This window comes from Toxorhynchites rutilus, chromosome 2 (assembly GCF_029784135.1).
Source record: "Toxorhynchites rutilus septentrionalis strain SRP chromosome 2, ASM2978413v1, whole genome shotgun sequence".
In the NCBI taxonomy this organism is placed as follows: Eukaryota; Metazoa; Arthropoda; class Insecta; order Diptera; family Culicidae; genus Toxorhynchites; species Toxorhynchites rutilus.
This window is the reverse complement of record NC_073745.1, coordinates 337,170,922-337,197,390: the sequence shown is the minus strand read 5'-3', so window position 1 is coordinate 337,197,390 and position 26,469 is coordinate 337,170,922. Positions and strand designations below refer to the sequence as shown.

At 41.6% G+C, this 26,469-nt stretch overlaps 1 protein-coding gene across 1 annotated transcript in view; it reads right to left on the bottom strand.

Moving 5' to 3' along the window:
- The window catches only part of LOC129764668 (uncharacterized), a 248,563-nt gene that overhangs the window by 41,715 nt on the left and 180,379 nt on the right, over positions 1–26,469 (bottom strand). The window contains exons 3-5 of the mRNA XM_055763983.1: positions 5,954–6,717; positions 5,315–5,552; positions 4,869–5,215 (exon numbers count right to left, since the gene is read on the bottom strand). Of these exons, the coding sequence (XP_055619958.1) occupies positions 4,869–5,215; positions 5,315–5,552; positions 5,954–6,717 (1,349 nt within the window). The remainder of the gene's footprint in view (positions 1–4,868; positions 5,216–5,314; positions 5,553–5,953; positions 6,718–26,469) is intronic.

Sequence of the window (26,469 nt, the reverse complement as noted above, 5' to 3'; positions counted from 1 at the left end):
TTTTCACCTTTTTTATGATTTTTGTGTTGTGAAAACAGAGATCCTTTCATATATGTTATGTAAAAAAGTCTCAGCTCTCCAAAAATCATTTGCATATTTACATAACACATTTTTTCTTAGAAAGTTCATTCAAATTCATTTAATTTGAATTTAAAAAAAATCTAAAATTTATCAGACGATTTGAATTTGATTAACTTTGAAAAATGAGTATATTTTTCGAAGTCAGAATAAAAAAAAACAGGGAGCAATAATATATCTCAAGAACGAAACAATAAGCGTTCTGTTTTTTATTTTATGTAAAAAAAATTTCAGCTTACCACACACAAACAACTTTTTGAAACTTTACGCCCAAAAGTAGGCATTTGAGGTGTCATATAATATTTCTGACGTAGGATTACGTCTTTCGGGAACATATTGGGGGTACGAATCAAAATCGAAAATCGATCGGAGCGTGAAACTTATCCAATTTCAAACGCTTATTGCTCCAAAATTTCACGATGGATTCACGATGGATTCATGAGATATTGAGCACTCCTTAACAATTCATTATAATGAAAAAAAAAGCATATTTATGAAACTAACTATCGAACAATTGAAAATGTCAAGCATTTTCTAAGAGAACATCTGAAAACGCGTTATACGCGCGTCACAAATATCACATATTGCTGAAGGTCGAATGTTTAGTTTAAGTAGTTGCTGGAAGCTACAACAAACTAGAAATTTTTCAAGCTTCTATATTTCGAATCATAACCATCATGACTGGCAAAAAAAACTAGCTGCGACGGTTCTTGCACTCAATCGAGGGCCGCGTGCGAGGATTGCATACACCTGTGCATATCGCTAGGCAGTGGCGTTGACTGGAGGATGCGGAGAGGGCGGACCGCTCCCGGGTGCACGATTTTAGGAGTGTAGAATGAACCGTATTTATATGAAGAAATTGGATAAATATAATTTATTCCTTTTTTGCGGGTGGTGGGGGTGCCAATCGACTCATCCGCCCCGGGTGCGGAAGCTTCACTCGACGCCACTGTCGTTAGATGTTCAATTCCTGAAGAAAAGCAAAACCGCATCGCTTCCTACGGCTTTTCTAGATATGTTTGATTTTTTTCAGTGTTGCGCGGTACAAAAAAATATTTTTTTTATATTTCCAAACAGTCTGGCTGGGTAAGAGAGTAAAAAGTCCCCCAAACCAAATCACTAGCTGTATGGAAAATATTGTATAGGGAACTAAATAAAACATTTTGACAGTAGTACCATATATTTTAGTCCTTATATGATACACGATAGGATCTGTGGTGGAAAATGCACATTTACGTTTTTTTCACGCCATTTTCAATAGCGTAATATGTAAAAAAATACTGAAAGTACATTTTACTAAGGTGTATCCAAAAATATCTCCAAACTATTTTTCATAAAAAAAACACTAATAATAAAAAAAATAAAATACGCAGTACAAAAATTTTTTATATATTTTCTGGCATTTCGAAATTTTAAAAAAATATATAACTTTGAGAACCAATTCTTCTCTAATTTTTATTTGAATGCGTTCGTATGTGTCTATTTTTCTACATGTGGTGTAAATTTTCCTGAATTTTTAAGAGCATTGCGAGACACAAAAAAATTTTTCTTCATCGTCTGCATTATTATTTTTATTTTCTTGAAATCGATTATTTTATTGTATTCGTGGATTTCAATTGTAAGATTAAAATAATAAAAATAATTTGGATTCAAGTTTTCTTCTCATTAATCCGAATTATCTCTCCACAAGGACTTTATTTTCTTCTCACAAAGCTCTATCGTACTGCTGACTCCAATGAGTTTCATAAACCATCTAAATCCAATCTAAAGATAATCTCATATATTTTGAGATACGAGAAAAAAAATCTTTGTACAGCGCAATGCTCTAAATATACCGACAAAATTTAGACATATGAAAAACAAAATTTAAAAAATATTAGAGCTGTGACAGGCCTCTAAATTCAAAATAAATTGAAAATGCCCAAAAAACCGAAAAAACTTTTTTTTTACGTGCAATCCTCTTAAAAATTCCAGAAAAAATTACTCTACATTTGGAAAAAAACAACACATACGAATGTATTTAAATAAAAATTAGAGTAAAATTTGAGACCCAGTAATTTTTTTTTTCAAAACTTCGAAATGCCTGAAAAAATTTTTTTTTGTACCGCGAAAAACACTCCAAAAATTCTGAAAAAAATCACATTTGCCTAAAATAGACGTAGGAAAAAAATTTGAATACAAACTGGAGTAGTATATGGAGTAGAATCTCAAAATAAAAAAAAATATTAAAATTAAAATAAAAATTAATTGAAATTTTATTTAGTGTATGATTTTCTGATGAAAAATTTGTTTGGAAATATTGATCGATACACCTAAGATGTACTTTCAGTATTTTTTACATATTTTTGTCACAAAGCTATTGAGAATGGCGTTAAAAAAACGAGAAGGTGCATTTTTCACCATAGATCCTATGGTGTACCATATAAGGACTCGAATATATGGTACTACTGCCAAAATGTTTTATTTAGTACCCTATACAATATTTTCCATACAGCTGGTGATTTGGTTTGGGGGCACTTTTTACTCCCTTAACCAGCCAGACCCGTTGGAAATATAAAAAAATGTTTGTACCGCGCAACCCTGCAAAAAATCTGAAGAAACTAACGCACATCTAGAAAAGCCATAGGAACACATTTAAATATGAATTAGAGTAGTACTGAATCTCTTAATCCCAAAAAAAAAAATCAAAATTTCAATATTTTTTAGTACTTAAATTTTTGATGAACTTTTTTTTATAATTTTTCTTGAAACACCGTAATAAGATGCACATTCAGTATTTTTGTCAAATTTTTATCTCGAAGCTTTTGAGGATGGCGTGAAATAAACTAAAAGTACGTTTTTCACTATAGATACTATGTTAAACCACATAGGAATACAAATAAACCGTCAAATATTCTTATTTAATATCCTATAGAATATTTGCCATACATCTAGTGATTTGTTTTGGGGGCACTTTCTTCTTCTTCTTTTTGGCTTTAAGAGGGTTTAAACTTTTCAGTTCATTCGCCTCTAAGTTGTGGGGCACTTTTTACTCCCTTACCCGGCCAGGTCTTTTCAAAACACGCATTTTTTGTGGTTTTCGAGTTACATAAATTTTCCCCATATGCTCTATATTGTTATATACATTGTTTTCAAAAGTTTCGTCGAAAAGTCTAAAAGTTACATTATTCCGATGTTTGTGTTCGGGATAAAACAAATAAATTTTATTTTAACTTTTTACTATTTAAAAATTAATCTTTTTGGTGTGAATTATTATTAATTTGGTGTGTTATTAACTTGAAATATTTCATCGAATCGAGACTTATTTTTGAAATGACATGGTTTCACGGTAAAAATGAAGTTTCAAGATTTATGTTCAATAGAAATAACACAAAAGAAACCTATCGGAAACATGATTATGGCAGCTATAAAGGGTGCTTGCGTCTCCTAAACTCGTACTCATCCTCGTACTCACAAACGCATGAAAACGGAAGTTACGAATCGTCAATTCTGAGAGTACATATAGCTTTCTGTATTTCTGGTAAATTAATAAGCGCTGATTTTTTTATAAAAAAGACACTTAAACAAGCCGTATGGTCCATTTTACGCGGAAGAATTAAATGAGCGCGGAGCGTCGTAGAGGAGAGAGCAACGAAAACGCCGAATGACTGTTACAATGAAACTGCTGAAAAAAGCTGAAATTCATTTCCAAATGAATGCGAAGGCCGATGACTTCATAATCCCCTGACTATCCTCAGTTGAATGTGATTCTGCCGAGGCCTGTGTGTGACAATAATCTCATACTCTCCACTTAATCCGGTGAGTTGATAAGATACAAGTATACTTCAGTCTCGAGGATGATATAGTTTGATTGTACGTATCTCTTAACTATACGCTATCCGTTTCACATCAATCATGTGATGATTAACAAATATAGTAAACCTGAGTGTAGAAGCTCTTTAATGTGGTGGAGTTGTTTACAACCTCAAATGTATTATCACATAATGGTAAATAAAAAATATTCAAATTCGAATATTTAATCTATCTAAAAATGCGTTGTGCTCGGAGTCACATCTGCTGGGTCTCCACAAGAAAAGCGTAAGACCACATTAACCAAATTACCATATTAAACTCCGTTCTCATACCCATCGGGAACGGTTTACATCGTAAAGCACCTGCCTAATGGGCATCAATATTCCCTTCATTAAAGCCCATCCATTCCTTCAAACACTTCCGCAGTCGACCACAAATTAATGACCACCGGAAAGAGCGTAAAGCTTCTCATTTTGGCCTGCTACCAATTACATCCCACAGAAGCCACAGATGGTCAGTAAATCATCTCCGCTCCGCACACCGAGAGGTATCTTCCTAATTGATTTTTTTTTGCTGTTGCGGCTGTTGTTGCCGTACACGACGACCTTTTCCCTTATCAACCACACAAAAAAGCAGAAAATGATTTATCATCGATTAAAAACTGGTTATTTCCATAAATTTGCCACCAACGCACGACTGTCAAGCCCGGGAAAATGCTACGTAAGAATGATGGCCATAAAATTGGAATTTATTGGAATCGACACCGGAAGCCAATATTTTTCAAAGCATCCGAACGAGCGTGACAGCAATTCGTACCTCTCCGGACGGGCATTCGCTTGATAAATTGGTTCGGAGGACGTTGTAATAAATTTTTATTTCCCCCAGCTCTGATGGTCTGATTTTATTTTCCACTGGACAGGAGAGCTGATGTTCGCAAGATGCTTAATAATTACCAAAGAATATGCATTTCCGGATTGCCACACGCTCAGGTTACTCACCGACACACCGCTCGTCAACCATTCGGAATCCCTTGTAGCAGGAGCAAACACGGGTGCTATTATCCTTCATGTAGCACGCCTGCTGGCAACTATGTCGCTTTCCGCATGAGTTATTGCCATAAGGCTGGGCACCATCCCCACCAGCTGCTGTGGCATCGTTTGGCGAAAGCGTCACCGTCGGAGAAGTTTTAATCCGCAAGCAGAACGGCCGCTTGCCAATCCAGCGGGATTTCCGGCAAATTAGGTTGGAATTGTTTCCGATTCCGTTGGGGAAGCGCAGCTCGAAGCCCCGCCGACAGTGATACTCAGCTTCCAGGAAGGAATTCTCCAGCCCGTAGAGGTCGTTCCTGCGGAAGGAGGGGGAGGGAGAAAATATTCTTCACTCTAGTGATGAATGATTTAACAGGAAGAGATGAGTGTCATTGTATGGAACTGTTTCCACTCACCTCAAATATTTAATGTCCGCGTTGGGAATTGCAGGCGCCGGAATAAAGTCACCCTTCATGCAGGAAAGGTCCCCGGAGATGATGACACGCTGCAATGAAACAGATTCCTCCCGTAGCACATCCGTGTCTGTGGTGGATGCCACTGCACCATTCGGGCTTGGACTCGAGGTCTGGCTCTCGGAAGCAGGCGGAGGTCGCTGCAGCTGCTCGGGCCGGGCGGGTATCATCAGAAGATCCTCTGCAAGAGTAAAAGTAGCGGATTGTTAATCGGATGGCCACAAAGGACACTGCGATAATGCCATACGGCTTCCAAGCGAGAAGAGGATCTGTGAATGTGTCGAGAGATTAAGATAGGAAAGATAGAAAGAAGAAAAAAAAAAGCAGGAAACTGTTTTCCGCCAGTTGTTTGCCGCGGGGATCCGCTTCATGCAGCTATAGTCGTCCACTCGTGGCCACGATAAATGTTTGTTGAGCAATTAACTTTAATGACACTTCGAGGAAGACTCTTATTGCTCCATTAATTGTGAGCTCTAGGCTTGAGGAAAACAAAATAAAATGGAAACCACGCGTCCCCATGAAACATTTTTGAAGCAATGAGCAAACAACAAAAAATAAGAAAAATACGAAATAATCACCCACCGCTCATAAGTCGCCTCGCCTGTTTCCGTTGTTTTTCCAACTTCAGCAATTCCTTCTGTCGTTGCTTTCGTGCTTTCTTTTCCGCCGGTGTTAATTTCCGTCGTTGCCGATCCCTTTGAAAATCAGACTGCTCCACTGGTGTCTGCGAATTCCAACCGAGCAGATTCACCGCCACCCTCTCAGCAGGATCGGGATCCGTTCGAATTGGTGTTTGCATATTTTTATCGGGGATATCATCACCATTTAATACCAGCAGCTCACGGCCGGCCTTTCTGTCCCAATTTCCGTCCTGTCTCTTTTTTGGCGACTTTTGACCCCTCCCCTTGCTCCCCGCGCTGTTGTCGGCCCCCGGAATCTCGGAATCCGACGACTCGGCGGACGAACTCGGTTGCGAAGTTTGCCGCTTCCCCGGCAGCAGCTTCTGTCTGTGCTTTTTCCGACCCAGCGTTTGTGACTTAGATTCGTTTAATGATAATTTGGTTACGCTGGTTAGTGTGGAATTTATCTCGTCTGTCATTTTTGCACCCCCGTTCCTCCACGGATCCCCCACTTCCGAGAGTGTAATGGTCGGATCTGATCCGGAAGCCAGGCTGCCGGCGGCAGCGCTCGGTTTTATCCGTTTTATTTTCTTCTTGTGACCTTTTCTTCGGCGACCCTTTTTGCCACTGCTGCCGCCGCCGCCTCCGCCCGGATGCTTATTCCGGACACCAGCGTCGCCGCCTTCGTCGGTCGACAATCGGATTGCACTGTCCGAGAAGGGCTCTCTGGAAATAGGAGAGTAGAAAAAAAACAGATAAAAAATAGATTCAAGATGAGATGAGGGATGTTTCAACAGATTTCCCATTGTGGACAAACACGAACAATGAGGGAGTCTGCATCGAATTATCATTGAGTCTCGCTTTGGTGTTATTCTGAAAAGGGGAAGCAATTCTTTAATGGCAATGCAGTAAACTGCGTCGTTTCTGGGAAGTTTGTTTTCTTTCACGGTTGAAGAGATGAAATAATAGTCGTGCAAAAACGGTTCGGTGATTTCCGCAAAATTGGGAAAAGTAGGACGATTTGATATTAACTATAATGCGAAAAAATCAACAAACAAACATTTCAAAACTCTTTTTCTGTGTAACATTTACCCGAAAAACATTCATTCCAATTCCATTCACTTGAATGTAACAAATACCCGAATGCTGCCATACAAATGGAACACAAATTTCTGCATAACTCGAGAACTAATCAAGCAAACCAAACCAAATTTTGCATGTAGAGGTTTTAGGATGCAATAAATGTTTCTATGGTGGTTCGACACTCCTCCCTCCCTCTTAGGGTGGGCTGTCATACAAATGAAAAACAAATTTCTGCATTATTCGAAAGCTTATCAAGCAAATGGAGCCACATTCGGCGAGTGAAGATTTTAGGGAGCACGAATCGTTTCTGTGGTGAATAGACACTCCTCCCCTATCTCTAAGGGGAGAAGAGGGGAAGGGTCTGTTTTCATTCTATCATATTTTCTGTATTAAACATTTATTCCATGTAACGGAGAAACATGTTATTTGCAAGTAGTTGGAAAACCTTGAACGAGAATTATGTCTGAAAATAATCTCATAATAATAATATTATAATGACGAGTTTTGGTAGAAGTACTAGGAATTTTATAGTAAGAGGTAATTTCAAAGGGTAGATTAGAAGATCAATCAATAAACAGTTCTGCGAATGGACCCTTGAACGTGGGCTTAGTAAGAAAACGTGAATGTGATAACGAAAAATAAATTTTGGGCGGGACGAAGTTTGTCGGGTAACTAGTTACTTATATTAATAGGTAAATTTTTAGCTTAATGTATTTCCAAAACAGATGCAAAATTGTATATCGTTCAGCCGTTTTTTTCTTCGCATATTGTACCTGAATTATAAGGTATCAAGCGTACCCATGGAATGAACTATTCGTACCGTCGAGGGGGGGTGAGATGGGTTCAAAAACGAATAAAGTTACTATTAGTAATATCCTGACAAATATTGCGAATATTTTTGAAAGTTGTATACCGTTTAATAGGAGACATATTTCCACTACTTCCAATACAGAATATTTTACATTGTTTAATAATTCATCAATATTTGATGTACATGTAATGGGAACATGGACCCAAGTTCCCATTACAACAAACTCAATTTTTACTGTGTTTAAAATGCTCTAATTTCTATTAACTAAGTAGCGGAAGGCTTCAATTTTGTGCTGTAAGAAACAATAATACAGCTAAAGTTCATCAATTGTTTTCTAAGGTTCGTCTAATAAGAAAAGAATAGGCTTATCGGGAAGAGCTCGACATTTATGTGCGATTTAGGTCTGTTTGAATTATTGACGAATTTCATGCCAACTCGACTGGCCGTTGACAGCACCATCTCAGATAGCAGTGGAACGTGTTGGTGTAAAGACATCGGTCATTTAAGCAACTTTGCATACTTGAAATATTCGAAAAATAACTAGACTACTTTTTGGAAAACGCCAAATTTTTTTTCTTAATTTTTTACAAAAATTTATAATTTAAAAACTATGATACCTACAAAATTCTTGTCAAAGGATGAAATGTTCAAATTGTCAAAAAAAAAACCAAATTTTTTTTGGAAAAAAAATTCGCTGACAAAAAAGTTATTTTTAAAATTAAAATTCATTTTTCTCAAAAATGTATTTTTTTTAAATTCCCAAAATATATATAGAACAGCTCTTACAATTTCCAACAAGTCGTCCATACATCGAAAGATGGGCACTTTTAAAGGGAAAAAGTTTTTCGAACAACAACTTTTTCATGTTTTCTTTGAAAAAAAACAACTTATCCTAATTTTGTTTAAAGTCAAGATAACGATACAGTGTATTCGAAAAAGTTTTAGACCTTGTTAAAATATAAACATTTGTCGAAGACATCAACTTTCTGTCTTTTATAGTTTTTGGAATATAAGTAATTTTTGTATGAAGACTCCTGAAAAAAATAATGTTTTGTTCGTAACATTTTTGTGGGTAAATTCTCACATTTGACATGTTCTTGACATGCTTCTAAATAGAGAAAAGTTAGCAAAGCATGTAAATTGCGATAATTCATACATAAAAATGTTACGAATCAAACATTAATAGTATTTTTTCAAAGAAAAAAAAAATGAAAAAGTTGTTGTTCGAAAAACTTTTTCCATGTAAATGTGTCCATCGACCGATGTATTAAAAACTTGTTGGAAATTTCAAGGGCTATTTATATCTATTTTTTCAGAATTTTTGAAGCATATGTTTTCAAGAAAAAATGAATTTTAATTTTAAAAATATTTCAAAATATTTCAAAAATTAATAGAGAAAAGTTAGCAAAGCATGTATATTGCGATAATTCATACATAAAAATGTTACGAATCAAACATTAATAGTATTTTTCATCTTACTATAAATAAAATCGCTAAAAAATAAAGCGCGGTCGTCGTGAACAGTCGTAAACGGTCGTAAATGTTCGTATTCTTGACGTAAACACAAACATAGTGAGAGAGTGAGCAGCTGCGATGCGTTTTTTGTGTGAGAGAGTGTGTGCGTCTGCGTGTGTTCGTTTGCGTGTACATTTGCGTGTATGTGTTTGTGTGTGCGTGTGTGTGTGTTTGCATGTACGTGTGCGTGTGCGTTCGCGGGAGTGTGTGTTTTGGTTAGTTGATTGGTTGATGTAATCAAAAACAGTGTGAGAGAGTGAGCAGTCAGCAGCTGCGATGCGTTTTTTTGTGTGTGAGACTGTGCGCGTCTGCGTGTGTACATGTGTTCATTTGTGCGTGCATGTGCGTGTATGTGTTGGTGTGTGCGTTTTTTTAGAGCAGCGAGTAGAGAGTAGAGAGAGTGGAAAGGAGAGAGTAGAAAGGAGAGAGGAGAGAGTAGAGACAGTAGAGAGTAGAGAGAGTAGGGAGGAGAGAGTAGAGAGTAGAGAGTAGAGAGTAGAGAGTAGAGAGTAGAGAGTAGAGAGTAGAGAGTAGAGAGTAGAGAGTAGAGAGTAGAGAGTAGAGAGTAGAGAGTAGAGAGTAGAGAGTAGAGAGTAGAGAGTAGAGAGTAGAGAGTAGAGAGTAGAGAGTAGAGAGTAGAGAGTAGAGAGTAGAGAGCCGTGGAGCTGCCGGCCTAGAATAGCACTTCGGGTCTACGTCCTTGTCCCTGTCGTAGAAGGCGACTAATCGGGTGACAACGCGAGTAAGGGCGCGGTAAAGCCTATGGAGATTGCACGGGGGAAATACCGTGTACAGGAGCAACGAGAGGAGTGCCGAGCACATCAGGATCGACGCCAGTAAGATCCTGATTACGACATACTGGTATGACATGGAAAACGGACAAGACACGAAAACGGATAACATGCGATGCTAAAAGCCGACAGTCGTGCTATTCTGCTCCCTGAGTAAGGAAGGGTGACACCTACCTGCAATGGCGTGTGGGTTAATAGTACGATTGCCCCCGTCCCGGTAACAACTTGGCAAGTCTTCGGGTACGTTCGATGCTCGTCTAGGCCTTGGCACTAGGTACTAGGCATCAGATGTCACATTCCTGACTTGCGCTGATCCGGCTCTGAACACGGTCCCCATGAAGGACCGTGTCAACCCCTGCATGGCCTCACTGCTTGCATAGATAACCATGGGATCACAAAAAGGCGACTATGTACAACGAGCGGAGATAGCGGCCCGAAGTTGGGACCCAACCAAAATGGAGACAACCTACAAAACCAACGAAGAACGAAGAGAGAGTATGATGGATACAAGTGACCAAGCCAACGCGTTCATTCGTAGTAAAAAGCTTCTGCGATCGCCAATACTCAAACAAGTCGAAACACCAGGCCCTAGCGGCAGTAATGGAGAAATACCTGAGACCCAGCAAAGTCGGGGGATCAATCCCCTGTTCCTGCCAAAGTCCAGCGGTAGTTTAACCCAGGAAGGAGGGCTGACTGGAGATAGTATCCTGAGCACGATCATGTTGAGGGTCAAAGAACTCGACACCTTCGTGCAGGACAAACCCAACGTGCATAAGGAGATCAAGACCAGGATGTCGGGTATAAGATCTCTCTTGGGACGAGCTTTAAAGGAGCACGATGGACTCGTCGAAAGGACGAAAACCGCCGAGAAGGCACTCGCAGAAGCGTTGCAAAGAGCTGCAGCTGGACAGGTGACGCCAAAGATTCGTCGAAACCGTTCGGAAAAAAGAAAAAAGGATTCACCAGCAGAAGAAGAAATGCTCAAAAAACGCAAGGACGATCACGACAACGATGATCAAGACGATAGTGCCGCCCAGAGCGACAGCGAAGAGCTGGGTGACAGCGATGACCAGATCAGCACCGATAGCAAGAGAAACGACTGGAGCACGGTTACGAAAAGAAACAAGAAAAAACAAAGGAACGAAGAAAAAGAGAGGGAGAGAAAAGTGAAAATAGTGGAAAAAAATAAGAAAGAGAATGAAAAGTGGCAGGGGCCAAAAGACAAGAAGCCTAATCCTCGGCGGGCGAGAGACAAAGGCGATGCACTCCTCGTCGAAGCGAAGGGCAACGTATCATACGCTGATCTCTTTAAAAAAATGCGAGAGGACCCTGGCCTCAAGAAACTGGAGGAGATCGTGGTGAAGTCCAGGCGCACCCAGAACGGCGAAATGCTGTTCGAGCTGAAGAGAGACCCAGAAATCAGGAGCTCAGCATTCAAGGATCTTGTAGAAAGGGTTCTCGGCGATGGAGCGAACGTAAGGGCCTTATCCTCCGAGGCATCGATAGAATGCAGGAACCTCAGTCTGTTCACCACCGAGATAGACCTACGTCAGAAGTTGGAGGAGGAAAACATCCTGGGCAAAGTTCCGATGAAAATCCGACTACGAAAGGCGTATCGCGGGACGCAGACCGCAACGATTCGTCTCTCAACGGACGCAGCGAACAAGTTGCTGAAGTTAGAGAGTATAAAAGTCTGCTGGGCTGTGGGTCGTTTTAGAATCATTCCGCTTGTTCCCAAGCAACTGGAGCGATGTTTCAAGTGTTTAAACTTCGGCCACCTGGCGAAAGGCTGCTTGGGGCCAGATAGATCCAAACTGTGCAGGAAATGCGGAATAGAGGGTCACTTTGCCAGCGACTGCAAGGGAAAACCAAGGTGTATGCTCTGCGAAAAAGAGGACAGTAATGACCATATGACGGGAGGCTTTAATTGCCCTGTGTACAAACAGGCGAGGGCAAGCCAACAGTAATGGAGATAACCCAAATTAATCTCAACCATTGTGACATCGCACAGCAACTGTTGTGGCAGACAACAACAGAAACAAAATGTGATGTCGCAATTATCGCGGAGCCGTATCGCGTTCCCCCCGGTAACGGCAATTGGGTGACGGATAAAGTGCGAATGGCCGCCATCCAGGTCATGGGCCGATATCCCATTTAGGAGGTAGTCTCGAGATCTCGCGAAGGTTTCGTGATCACAAAGATCAACGGAATTTATATCTGCAGTTGCTACGCACCTCCCAGATGGACGATGGACCAGTTCCACTATATGCTGGATGTCCTCACCGAGGAGCTCGCCGAACGAAAACCAGTCGTTATAGGAGGGGATTTCAATGCTTGGACAGTAGAGTGGGGAAGCAGATGCACCAACGCGAGAGGGACTAGTTTACTAGAAGCTCTAGCCAAGTTGGATGTTACCCTGTGCAACGAGGGCACCACTAGTACCTTCCGCCGAGAGGGTCGAGAGTCCATCATCGACTTGACTTTCTGCAGTCCGTCGTTAATGACGAAAATGAGGTGGAGGGTATGTGAAGGATACACCCACAGTGATCATCAAGCCATCCGTTATACCATTGACCAACGAAACTCCGTGGCAGTACGGATAAATAGGACATGCCCGCGCAGGTGGAAGACAAAAACCTTTGACAAGGACCTTTTCATCGAAGCATTACGCGTGGAAAGCGACGTCTTGAACATGAACGCGGATGAACTGACGGAAACGCTAGCAACAGCATGTGATATAACAATGCCAAGAAAAAGGGAACCCAGGTATAAGCGACCTCCAGCCTATTGGTGGAGCGAGGCACTTGGCGTGCTTCGGGCCAACTGCCTTAGCGCCAGAAGACGTTTCCAACGGTCAAGCATAGACACCAGAGAAGAGCGGAGAGTGGAATTCAGAGAGGCTAGATCCACTCTTAAACGGGCGATTAAGCGGAGCAAATCTAATTGCTTCAGGGAGTTATGTCGGGACGTGGACGTCAATCCATGGGGCAATGCTTACCGAATGGTGATGGCGATGCTCAGGGGCCCAACGACACCTTCCGAAATGTGTCCCGAAAAATTAAAAATTATCGTGGAAGGGTTATTTCCGCAGCACGACCCAACGACGCAGCGACGCAGTGATAACGATCGACGTTAAGAACGCGTTCAATAGTGCCAGCTGGGAGGCCATCGCGACTGCGCTCCACACGATGAAAGTCCCAGACTACCTGTGTAGAATACTGAGAAGCTACTTCGAGAACCGTGTGCTGGTGTACGAGACAAACACGGACCAGGCGCAGATTAAAACTACGGCGGGAGTTCCGCAGGGCTCTATCCTGGGCCCATCGCTCTGGAACAGCAACCGCAGGGCGGTGCAACGTGCAGAAATCACAATTGGAGAGCACTCGATAACCTCGAAGCGAGACCTAAAATACCTGGGGGTGCAGATCGACGATCGACTGAACTTCAACAGTCACGTCGACTACGCTTGTAAAAAAGCAACGAAGGCAATCAATGCACTGACACGAATCATGCCCAACAACTTTGGCCCAAGCAGCAGCAAGAGGCACCTCTTGGCTAGTGTCTCCTCATCGACACTACGTTACGGTGGTCCAGCCTGGATCGCGGCGTTAGAAACTCAGCGGAACACGAAGAGGCTGAATAGTACGTACCGGCTCATGGCGATGCGAGTCGCGAGTGCGTACAGAACCGTGTCAACAGAAGCGGTCTACGTCATAGCCAGGTTGGTCCCCATAGACATCATCTTGGCGGAGGACAGCGAGTGCTATAGGAGGAGGGGAACCAGAGGAATCCGGAAGCTAAAAAGGGCGGAGTCGATGGCTAGGTGGCAGCAAGAGTGGAGTGCGGCGCAAAACGGCAGATGGACGCACAGGCTCATACCGACACTAATGGACTGGGTGAACAGGAAACACGGAGAGGTAAATTTCCATCCAACGCAGTTTTTGTCTGGTCATGGCTGCTTCAGGCAGTATCTGCACCGGTTCGGACACGCAAGATCGCCTCTTTGTCCGGAGTGTGGAAATGTGGAGGAAACACCGGAACACATCGTATTCGAATGTCCCAGATTCACCATAGTGCGCGAGGGGCTGCCTACCGTTCATGCTGGTAACATCGTGGAGGAAATGTGTCGTGACGAGGGCACCTGGAACGCAGTAAGTGGAGGCCTTGCCATGACCCGGGAGTTTACTGTGCTGCTGTGGCGACCGCCAAAAGTTTAGGATACCGTATTAGGGCAAGAGGCGGACTGCTCCAACATCTCCGTGAAAGGCGTGAGCCTCCATGGCGAAGGAGATTGGAGCAACGGATCCTAAACAAGCGCGCCGCAATTGGAAGACTGATGGCGTACAAAAGAGGCAGCAGATCGGTGAAATTATGTCGCCAAGTTGCTGTGATCGTGCGGCCTACTGAACTTCGCCAGCTGGGAGCTCACCAGCTGACGGAAAAACTCGACACACTGGTACAGCAATTGAGCGTCCTAACTAAACGGCTGAAACGTTACTCTGACTCTGCAAAGCGCCAGGAACAAAATCGGATGTTCAGAGATAACGAAAAAGCGTTCTACGACCACATTAGCGACGAGAAGCCCGACTACCGCGAAGGTTTGCCAGATATTAGCGATGTGACGAACTTCTGGGCTGGTATTTGGGAAACCCCAGTACAACATCGCGAAGGGCAAATGTGGTTAAGACGGGAGGAGGAGAGTTGTGGTGAAATTGGAGAGATGCCAGCTATCATCGTCGGAGAGAACGATGTCCGCGAAGCCTCGCGGTACCTGAGGAACTGGGCAGCACCGGGCCCCGATGGTGTCCAGAACTTTTGGCACAAGAAGCTGACCGTCGCACATCCACAGATAGCTGAGTGCTTCAACAAGGTGCTACGTGACCCACACAACCTTCCTGAATTCGCCACCCGTGGCGTCACCTTCCTCCTCCCGAAAGACAGCAACACATTGAACCCATCAAAGTACAGACCGATAACGTGCCTATCGAGTCTGTACAAAATACTGAGCAGCATAATTACCGCCAAAGTTTCTGCTCACTGCGAACAGCATCACATCATCGCAGAAGAGCAGAAAGGATGCAGGAAAAATACGCATGGCTGCAAAGACCAGGCCATCATCGACGCAGCCATAGTCGGCCAGGCGGTATATAACCAGCGGAACCTAAGTATGGCCTACATCGATTACAGGAAGGCTTATGACTCCATACCTCACTCGTTTCTCGTCCGGGTATTGGAGCTCTACAAAATTGATCCCGTCGTCGTTAGGTTCCTGCAGCATGCGATGAGGCAGTGGAGCACGTCTCTCAGTGATGGGGAAAATGTGTTGCAGTCTAGAACGCTGCAGATAAAGAGGGGGATATTCCAAGGCGACTCTTTCAGCCCGCTTTGGTTTTGTCTGGCACTGAACCCCCTCAGTAGGACGCTCAATAGAAACGGTCATGGCTATAAAATAAGGTATGGCGACGGCGCCCACGAAGAAGTGACCCATACCTTCTACATGGATGATCTCAAGGTTTACGCTGATTCACGTCAGCGTCTAGGTGTAGCTATCCGGGTTGTCGAAGACATAAGCAGGGACATCTGCATGGAGTTCGGCCTCGACAAGTGCCGCTGTGTCCATCTGCTGAAAGGGCAGCTTACCGAATCCGGAGGTTACGAGGTCTATGACGGCAAGTTCATAAGAGACATGGTTCGTGGCGAATCCTATAAATATCTTGGATTCCGACAGCTCACCGGGATTCGCCACTCCGACATCAAGACGGAGCTGCGAGACAAGTTCTTGAGTCGAGTGAACTGTGTCCTGAGGACTTTCCTCAACGCGGGGAACAAGGTACGCGCGATCAACACATTCGCGGTTCCCCTGCTGACCTTCAGTTTTGGTGTAGTCAAATGGAGCAAAACTGACCTAGAGGACCTTGAGAGGAGGATGAGGAAAGCATTCAAAGAGGCCGGAATGCACCATCCTCAATCGGCACTGGAGAGAGTTTCACTGCCACGCAAAGAAGGGGGACTTGGAATAGTCGACATATCTGCACTGTGTGTTGCCCAGGTACGACAACTGCGCGAGTACTTCGCAGAACGCGCCAACCAAAACGCGCTATACCGGGCTGTCTGCGCCGCCGACAGAGGATACAGCGCTCTGCACTTGGCGCAAGCGGAGTACCAACTCAACTGCAATCTGCAGACAGTGGAGGAGAAGATTGCAGCTTGGAAGCAGAAGGCAGTGCATGGTGCCCACCCCCATCAACTGGACCGGCCACACGTCGACAAGGCCGCATCTAATCTGTGGCTAACGCGTGGTGAACTCTCTTCAGTAGTAGAAGCCGACATGATAGCCATCCAGGACAGGATAATGCCGACGAGAAACTGCAGGCGGTACGTCTGGCATCAAGACGTTGATGACATTTGCCGGATGTGCCATCAACCAGGTGAAAACATAGAGCACATTATGGGAGGCTGTCCCGTTTTGGCCAACGCAGCCTACACCGAGCGCCACAACAACGTGGCCCGTATTGTTCATCGACAACTGGCGCTCCAATGTGCTCTACTGGAAGACAACGTACCAAACTACCGGTACCTGCCTGCACCTGTCCTGGAAAATGACCGTTTCAAGCTGTACTGGGATCGCACTGTTCTGACCGACCTCTCGATCCACCACAACCGCCCAGATATAATGGTTTACGACAAGAGCGACCGCAAAGTCACCATCATCGATGTCGCTATTCCACTGAACCAGAATCTGGAGGAGACCCACGGTCGCAAAATCTGCAAGTACCGACCATTGGCCGTGGAGCTCAAGGAACTGTGGGGGCTAAGGGAGGTCCCAAGAATTGTTCCAGTCGTTCTCTCTGGAACTGGAATTGTCCCGAAGACACTTCTGGAAGCGCTAAAGGTGTTGAACATGGAGAAGGAATTGGCCGGCATCCAAAAGTCGGTCATCCTTAGCACCTGCGCGATTGTCCGACAATTTCTCGGTCAGGACTGAAACAGCACGAGCATGCAGATACGTGCATTCCGCAGAGCCTAGTCCCCCTTTGGCATTCAGAAGCCCGGGGGCAGGTGAAAATTCTGGCTAGGTTCGCCTAGTTAAGAAGTGAGATAAGTCTGCCAAAAAAAAAAAAGCGTTATTTTGGTTCTCAGGTGGGGATCAACAAGAGGTTCTCAAATGGGGATCAACACTAGGGTAGGAGCCTACCTGTTGGTCTCAAATGTTCCTATCTCACGCCTCCACGAAGATCATATGACGACATTTTTAGATCGGGCGTGAACTGGAAACACACACCTGGTCTTGGCTCCGAGAACGGGTGTCGAAAGTGGCTAAGTGAGGGGGTGCGAGCGAGTCAGAGCGCTATATCTCTCCCGGGGAAGGCCTCCCGGGTCATGGAGGCCTTGCCAACCCGCTGTCTCCCGGGCAAAGGAGATACACCCAGACAATGGAGCTAAGGTCAAGACGAATACTACGAATGCGATCACCCGAGGAGGGTCCCCGAACTGGAGCTGGTCCTGGAACGGGCGTAAGAGCGAGCGGCCAGCGGCTGGAGGGCGATGTGCAAGAGCGGGCCACCAGCCGGGTTCAACCCGAAGAGCTACCGCCACACGGAAACAGCAGCCATCGACATCACCCAAGAAACGCTGCGCCTACGAGACGTGTTGCGACTGCCAGACGACAGTCGTCCACACTTGTGGGTACCACTAGGCGCCGGATCATGTGGACACACGAAATGAACGAATTCGTGATCCGCGCCTATTACATCTGCACTGCTTTGGAGACGGACATGAGCGGTCGCCCTCGAATACTAACAATGTTCGAGGAAGCGTATCCAGAGTTCGTCGGGAGGCTTGATCAGAACGCGATGAACGCGAGGCGTAGAGCGAGAGCGTTATTTTGGTTTTCGTTAAAAATTATCAAAGAATTGCTTGGAAAAAAATTCATTAAAAAAAATATTTTGAAAATTAAAATTCATTTTTCTTGAAAACATATGCTTTAAAAAATCTGACAAAACAGATATAAATAGGTCTTAAAATTTCCAACAAGTTTTCCATACATCGGCACATTTACATGGAAAAAGTTTTTCGAACAACTTTTTCATTTTTTTTTCTTTGAAAAAATACTATTAATGTTTGATTCGTAACATTTTTATGTATGAATTATCGCAATTTACATGCTTTGCTAACTTTTCTCTATTAAGAAGCATGTCAAGAACATGTCAAACGTGAGAATTTACACATAAAAATGTTACGAGCAAAACATTATTTTTTTCAGGAGTCTTCATACAAAAATTACTTATATTCTAAAAACTATAAATACAGAAAGTTGATGCCTTCGACAAAAGTTTATATTTTAACAAGGTCTAAAACTTAGTCGAATACTCTGTATCGCTATCTCGACTTTAAACAAAATTAGGATAAGTTTTTTTTTTTTCAAAGAAAACATGAAAAAGTTGTTGTTCGAAAAACTTTTTCCCTTTATAAGTGCCCATCTTCCGACCTATGGACGACTTGTTAGAAATTGTAAGAGCTATTTCATATATATATATATATATATATATATATATATATATATATATATATATATATATTTTTTTTTTTTTTTTGGGAATTTGAAAAAAAATAAGTTTTTGAGAAAAAAGAATTTTAATTTTTAAAATAACTTTTTTGTGAGGGAAATTTTTTTCCAAAAAAGATGTGGTATTTTTTTGTGAAAATTCAAACTTTTTTTACATTTCATCCTTTGACAAGAATTTTGTAGGTATCATAGTTTTTAAATTATAAACTTTTGTAAAAAATTAAGAAAAAAATTGTCTTTTTCCAAAAAGTAGTCTAATTCTTTTTCGAATATTTCAAGTATGCAACGTTGCTTAAATGACCCATGTCTTAACACCCACAACGTTTCAATACTATCTGAGATGGTGCTGCCAACTTCAGGATGAGTTGGCATGAAATTCGTCTATTCAAAAACGGGATTCTGAATGGCGAGACGAGATTTAGACGACATGTGACTGGAAATGAGTAGTGGATATCCTACAGCAAATAATACTACGTTAAGGATAATTGATGGCTCAGAAATGGTAGGATTATACATTAATGTCCTCATTAAGGATGCCTTCAGGCTATAGATTATTCTGTATTTCCAAAGATTCTTCAGACTGCAGTTAGACATCACAGATTTTTTAAGTTTCATTCAGAATTTACATGTTCTTTTTTCGAGACATCTTCCAATATTAACTATGACTTGATTCTAATAATGTTTCCGTATCACTTTTTTCAGCGCAATGTCTTCACCCCCTCACTAACTTCATTCGTCTGTCTAATTATTTCTCTCGGCTATTTCATTTCATAGCTAAAAAGTGCTTCAAAAATACTTCAACTGTTTCATCTACGTAGAACGAGATAAACTTTTGCAAATGTCGTGGTTTGGTTTAAAGCATGCCAAAGAGGTTGTATGAACTGATGGAAGAGAAATAAGGAACATTGAACTGTAGATATTCGAGCGAAATTTATGACATTTTTTATCTGGTTTTTAGTTATGAATAGGAGCGGTTAACCATTGGGAATAATTCCCGGGAAAAAAATTATCATGCTACGTCATGGAATGAACGCGTCCAATTACGCCCTCATTTGTTCTGGTTTACAGATCTGTATCGATCTGTAGTGTCCGGTACTAACTTTTGTATTTGATTGAGAGCTCATCATTGTCTTTATATTGTTGTCAGAATGGTGTTGGACCATCGTATGACATACACTTCTAATGGTCAGCATAAAATATTCACACAAAAATTAATTTGTATTCTTCTAGAAATCTGTTTTTCACCTATAAAAATAATCGATAAAATGTGTATTTGTTTCTGGGATGGCGAAAAAAACATGTTAAAATATTTTAAAGTTATTCCTCGCCAAATCATTCAGAAATATTAAAAAAAAATAAATGAATGAAAGCTAACAAAATAATTACTCAAAAATTCAAGTTGTCATTCATTGTCTTGAATTCCATCAATAACAAACTAGAGATGTCTAATCTGAGTTAAACTTTGTTGATGGTTAATAAACAAACTACGTACTACCCGCATTTTCCAATGTGATAAGCTTGACAAAACCCCGAGCCAAGCTTAGCTAATTAAAATGGTCGTTGTTCTCATTTTATCAAAAGATTAAAAACACTCACCCACTGTGACAACAACCCATCGTTCGGTGGGGTCCACATACCGAAGGCTAAATCCATTCGAATCCGGTCCTTTCAGGCAGGATATCATTCGTGCCACAGGCACGAACAAAGCACTGCGTCATTCCGAGCGTGTGTGTATGTGTGTTTATGAAGCGTAGAGAGAGCTAATTTTTGATGAATTTTATAATCACGTGCTAATGGCAGCAGCGATGCTAAAAGACGAGACGAGAGCGATGATCCCATACCACTGGCGAACAGAACCGAAAAGGATTCATAGTTTATCAGGAAAGTTGCCTCCTTCGTGTCGACCTCCGCCAAACAATCTGTCCGTTCTCGGGAGAACCATTCGGTGAGAATGGAACACGGGTTAGAAATCCCATTTCCCTTATGACACATACATTGTGGCCCGAACCTGTGCAGGATAATCACGTTTGGCTGCCAATTAGAAGTTTCTTTGCTTTGCTCCCCATCTGCACAGCTAATCTACCAACCGAAGGCGGGCCCAACTACAAATGGGAACGGACGTGAAAAAGGTCGAAGGTTTATGTTTCCCTACAACACCTGTTCTCGGTCAGATAATTACCGTGTGATCAACGTTCGGAACACTAAAAGTCAAAATGTCGGTTGCGTGGCTAACGAGGATTCGAGAATCGTGAGCGACAGAAATGATGTTCCGTAGGAATAAATTGCGAACACCAGCCGGGTGGGAATTTCACACGTCCTTAAAGCAGTGGTAAATTTACACAGTAAATCGTGCCGCTCGCATTACTCACAGCTGAATAAATTCCTTCCCAGATACTTGAACTCATTTCCATAGTTAGAACAGACGCTCTCATCCCTCTCCCCTGCTCGAGGTCAAAACGTATAGACGAATATGAGGCAGCATATTTCATTACAAGCAGGGAGAGCGGTCGGACTGATTCGAGAAGTCACCGCTCTCACCTTGTTATGGTATTTCTTCGCTTACCTGTCTCGTGGTGCGAAATTGCCACCGCAGCAGCAGAAGCCATCATTCCTTTCCGAGAATGGAACGTGAAACTTATGCAATAGACTTTCGCACCATGGCTTCTCTCCGCGCAGGGGTGATGGAAATGAGTGATAATAATTGGAAATTCCTAGCATTTGTTGGAGTTTCTCGAGTTGATAACGGTAAATTTGTGTTGATGAGAACTACAAATTGCGTGAGCAAAGAATTTATGATCCTTAATTACGTCCCAAAATCAGTTGCCAATCAAAAACCTAATCGGATCGTTGACTTCACGCCAAATCAGTCAAGCTCTGATTGGGGGAAAGTCTGCTTTCGTCGGTTTTATCGCCCTTTGCCACCATGGGTTTCGAGACCGGTCCGTCATCAATTATCCGGGCGACGCATCGATTTATATCCGGAAAAGTGTCAACTAGTCTGTCTGCACAATGTCCGGATTTTATGGGTGGTGACAAATCGTTCGGAGAAACAGGTCGGAATAGGCTGGGAAAAGTGTGATCTAAACGATATTAGGGAGAGTAAAATAAACAACCATGACGCTCCATTGTTTTCAATTAGGGATGAAGCGGACTAGCAGCTATGGACCTGTTCCAGCGTGACGTGACAACGTTGACTCACTAAAATCAGGTTTTTTTCCGTTTTCATGTATAAATCACACGATTTCCAAATAGTAAACGATATAAAACTAAAATTGAGAAAATTTCCTACAAGAATCTTCAGTCTTGTTGCCAGCCCAATACTTTTGTGACGGGACAACACCTGTCTTTTTGCGGTTTCCGACTTTTGAACATTAATTTTATTTTTTCAGTTCCGTTTCCAAACATACAAATAAACTTTCTTCTATGATTTGTCAACCAAAGATGAACGTGGATTCCTGTATATTCAGTTTTCCAAAAAACTCGCAAGAACTTTGAAAAAATCGGCATGCATTTTGTTACGTGACAACGCGCTCTTTTAGACGGCGCCAGTGGTTGTATGGTTAGCGTAACAGCCTCACAATCCGATCGGCCTGGGTTCAATCCCAGCTGGCGTCGTTGGGATTTTCTGAGGCGAAAAATCTCTGGTTACGTCTTCCTTCGGAGCGGAAGTAAAAGAAGTTGGCCCGGCTCATGAGTTGTTGAGTCTGATAGGTAGGAACAGGTGGAGTCGCCTCCCTGATGTCGGTGATTGGCACTAAAGTGGCGGAAATAGGCCGACGAAAAATAAGCGAAGATAAAAAAAAAAAAAAAAACGCGCTCTTTGTGAAAAAACAGTCTCCCCAAAGCGTTGTCACGTCACATAATTAATAATAAAGCTATATACTATTTTTTGTGTTTTTTTTACTCTGAATACTTCTCACTTTCCCTATACATCCCTATGCATCCTATAGGGGAAGGTGGTTCTAACGCTAATTCATTCGATTAGAAGATCAATCAATGAACAGTTCTGCGATTGGACACATGAACTTGCTCATAGTAAGAAAGTTCATTTGTATGTTTACCACATTAATGTTCAAAAGTCGGAAACAGCAAAAAATGGGTGTTGCGACATCCCAAAAGTATTTAACTGACAACAAGCCAATCTAACTATCAAATATTCTCCAACTGATGATTCTTGTAGGAAAGTTTGTCAATTTGACTATAACATTGTTTAATTTTGTGTGATGAATTATCCATCCAATGGTTAGATACCATTTGAAGTTTGAAGTTAGGTTAAGCGAGTGCAGAGAAATTTCGAGAAACATCTTCTTCTTGGATGGCACTAACGTTCCAGTGGAACTTTCGCCTTCTCAACGTAGCATTACTTGCGTCATTTTTTTTATGAGTAGTACTCGTTGAAATTTCTATGCCGAATAACACGCCTTGAATGTACTGTAAAGTGGCAAGCTCTAGAATACACGTGACCACAGTTCGAGCCGGAAGAATTTTCTTTGATGAAAAATCCCCCGGTCAGAACGAGAATCGAACCCGAACCCCCGGCATGATAGTGTGGGACGCTATCCACTCGGCCGCGGGAGCACGAGAAACATAAAAATAGTGAAAACCTGAAATATTTAGAATATACAGCCATCCCATGCCAAACCGATATAGTGGTTCTCTGATTTCTGTCAAAAGTGGTAGTTTTGTTCTTTATCGCAGATTATGAGACCGGATTTTTTTTTTGTTAGGGTGACCATTTCCATTTCAGGGTGGTCCAAAAAAAATTTTTTTCGCATTTTTGCCAACAATGACTTTTTTCAAAAATTCATAACTTTTAAACTACTAGACCGATTCAAATGATCGACATATCAAATTAAAGCCAATCACCTGGTCTCAAAAACGAAGAAAAACGCTTCCCTGGTTTCAAGATATGTTGTGTGAAAAATACTCAGCTTTCCAGAAAAAATATAAAAAACTATAGCGCCTTTGGTCCCGAGACTATGAAAACAATAAAAAGCGAATACAATCAATAATAACGAGAGCGGAATTAAAATTTTCTACAGGTATAGCATTTTTAAAGACCAGGTGATTGGCTTTAATTTGATATGTCGATCATCCGAATCGGTCCAGTAGTTCATAAGTAATAAATTTTTGAAAAAAGTCATTTTTGGCAAAAATGCGAAAAAAATTTTTTTTTCGGACCACCCTAAAATGGAAATGGTCACCCTAACAAAAAAATAAAAAATATGGGTCTCATAATTTGCGATAAAGAACAAAACTACCACTTTTGACAGAAATCAGAGAACCACTATATCGGTTTGGCATGGAATGGCTGTATGATTATGAAGTTTTACAAACTCGCCTCTCTCGAAGGTTGGTGCATAAAAATCAAATTCGTTTCAAAGAATTTATGATGTAACTAGTGCTTATTAAAATAATATTTTCAATTTTCTCCTAGAACTAGATTTGAAATTTGGCTCTCTGGTGCATAACCTCATGGAATGGGTCTATGGGATTCCATTGGTTGGCGGTGACTCAACTGATAGATAAAAAACCATTGCTGTTTTGAAGGCCATTTTTAGAAGCTTAGAACGATTTTACAGCAATTAATGGGGCATACATTATTATTTTTTGATAAGTGGAAATCCGTATTTATTTCAATTACTAGCTGACTTGGCAAACTTCGTCCTGCCCAAAATTTGTTTTTTGTTATCAAAACCTTCAAACATTCACGTTTTCTTACTAAGTGCATGTTCATGAGTCCAATTGCAGAACTGTTCATTGATTGATCTTCTAATCGACCCCGTTGAATTTACCTTTTACTATAAAATTCCTAGTACTTCTACCAAAACTCATCATTATAATATCAGACTATTTTCAGACACAATTCTCGTTCAACATTTTCCAACCACTTGCCACTTATGTTATCAAAAATAGCGTGACCAAAGTTGACGATGAAATAAAAAATATCAGACATAGGCAAACATAAAAAATGTTTATTGGATGCATTTTACAAAACATATTCCACTCTACATAATGTGAGATTTTCAAAACTGTGTTATTTTTGTATTTGAATAAATTAAAATTGAAATCATGACTTTTTTAGTGAAATTTTTTTTTTTCAGTTAGTCCGATAACTTTTAGTAGGATTGAAATATTGACAAGTTATGCAAGTCGTACGAAGACAATTTTGATGTAGAATTTGAAATATAAGAGATAGAGCAAAAAAACGTTTTTCCAAGGTCATCCTAATGCATCTCAGATAGAAGTCAAACGTTGTAATTGTAAAGACATTGGTCATTCAAGCAACTTTGCTTACTTGAAAACTCAAAAAAAAAATAGACTATTTGTCTCCTCTGGAGAATTGAGCCCTTGCCTTACGGATTGGTTCCTCCTTCGCAATCGCTTGGATGGTACATTAGATTGGAAAACCGTTCAATTCAAAGCCTAACTATACAACTATATTTTATATTTTATAATACTAACTGAAATTCACTAATTTAATTGATAATTTACAAGGATTTTTGGTTGTTTTTGTTGTTGTTTATTTGGGATTCTTTACACCGAGGCAGCTGGTGTACTCGCACCCTTAAATAAAAAAATTACAACGTTATTTACTATTTACAATCCTGTTTGTCTCAAAAAATTCATTAGTTTCGTTTCATTACTATTATCGTTCATTAGTGTATTTCCTAAACTAGTTGTACTAACGTCGTATTGCTGTCTCTCGTTGTCGTATTTTCTGCAACGGAGTAATATGTGTTTCACATCTAATGTTGTGTCGCAGCATTCGCAGTTAGGTGGTGTTTCTCTCTTAAGTAGGAATGTATGGGTTAAACGCGTGTGACCAATTCTTAATCTCGTCAGTACTGGCTGCTCGGCTGCATTGTTTCGTTCCATTTTCGCGTGCCGTTTTTAATTTCCCTGAGTTTAGCGTCCCTGGAAGCAAACCACTGATTGTCCCAAATTAATCGTATTCTTTTTTTCACTGCTCTTAGTGCATCTTCCGCTGGTATCGGTATGTTCAAGTGAGGTAGTCATCTTGCTTCGTTTGCCAACTTATCCACCTCGATATTACCATTAACACCAGCATGACCAGGGGTCCAACAAAATCTCACGCGTCTGTTCTGTGTCTTTATTTCAGCTTCCTGAATCCAGAGGTGTCTCGATTTACCGCTTTCTAAAGCCTGGAGACAACTGGCAGAGTCTGTGACAATCACCAAATCATCGATATTGGGGGTTTACAGAGCCATTCTTATAGCGTATGCTTCTGCTGAAAAAACACTGCAATATTCGGGGAGACTGTACGCATTCGTTGTGGAATGGCTATACATTGCGGCTCCTGTTGTGTTCTCGTGTTTGGACCCATCTGTGTAGATTATGGTTGAATGTTGAAAACGGCTGGACATAAGATGATTCATAATTGGGCGGACTTTTTCAGAAGTATCTCCGGCTCTTACGGCTTTCTTCATATCCCAAACGATCGATGGTTTAGGTAAGTGCCACTCACGATTGCTTCGTCTCAAAAGCTGTTCTACTCTTGGTAGTGGTATATTGGTCATTTCCAGAAAACGATCTGACGCTCGTTGAACCAATGGAAGGTTGATATTATCTTGGCATTTCGCTAATAATCGAATGGCGATTTGGCCATGATCGAGTTTATCGGGCTGGTAATGAAAGCGCCAGAAGCGTAACGGATCATTTGATTGTATTCCGGTGCGAGTGTTTGGAGG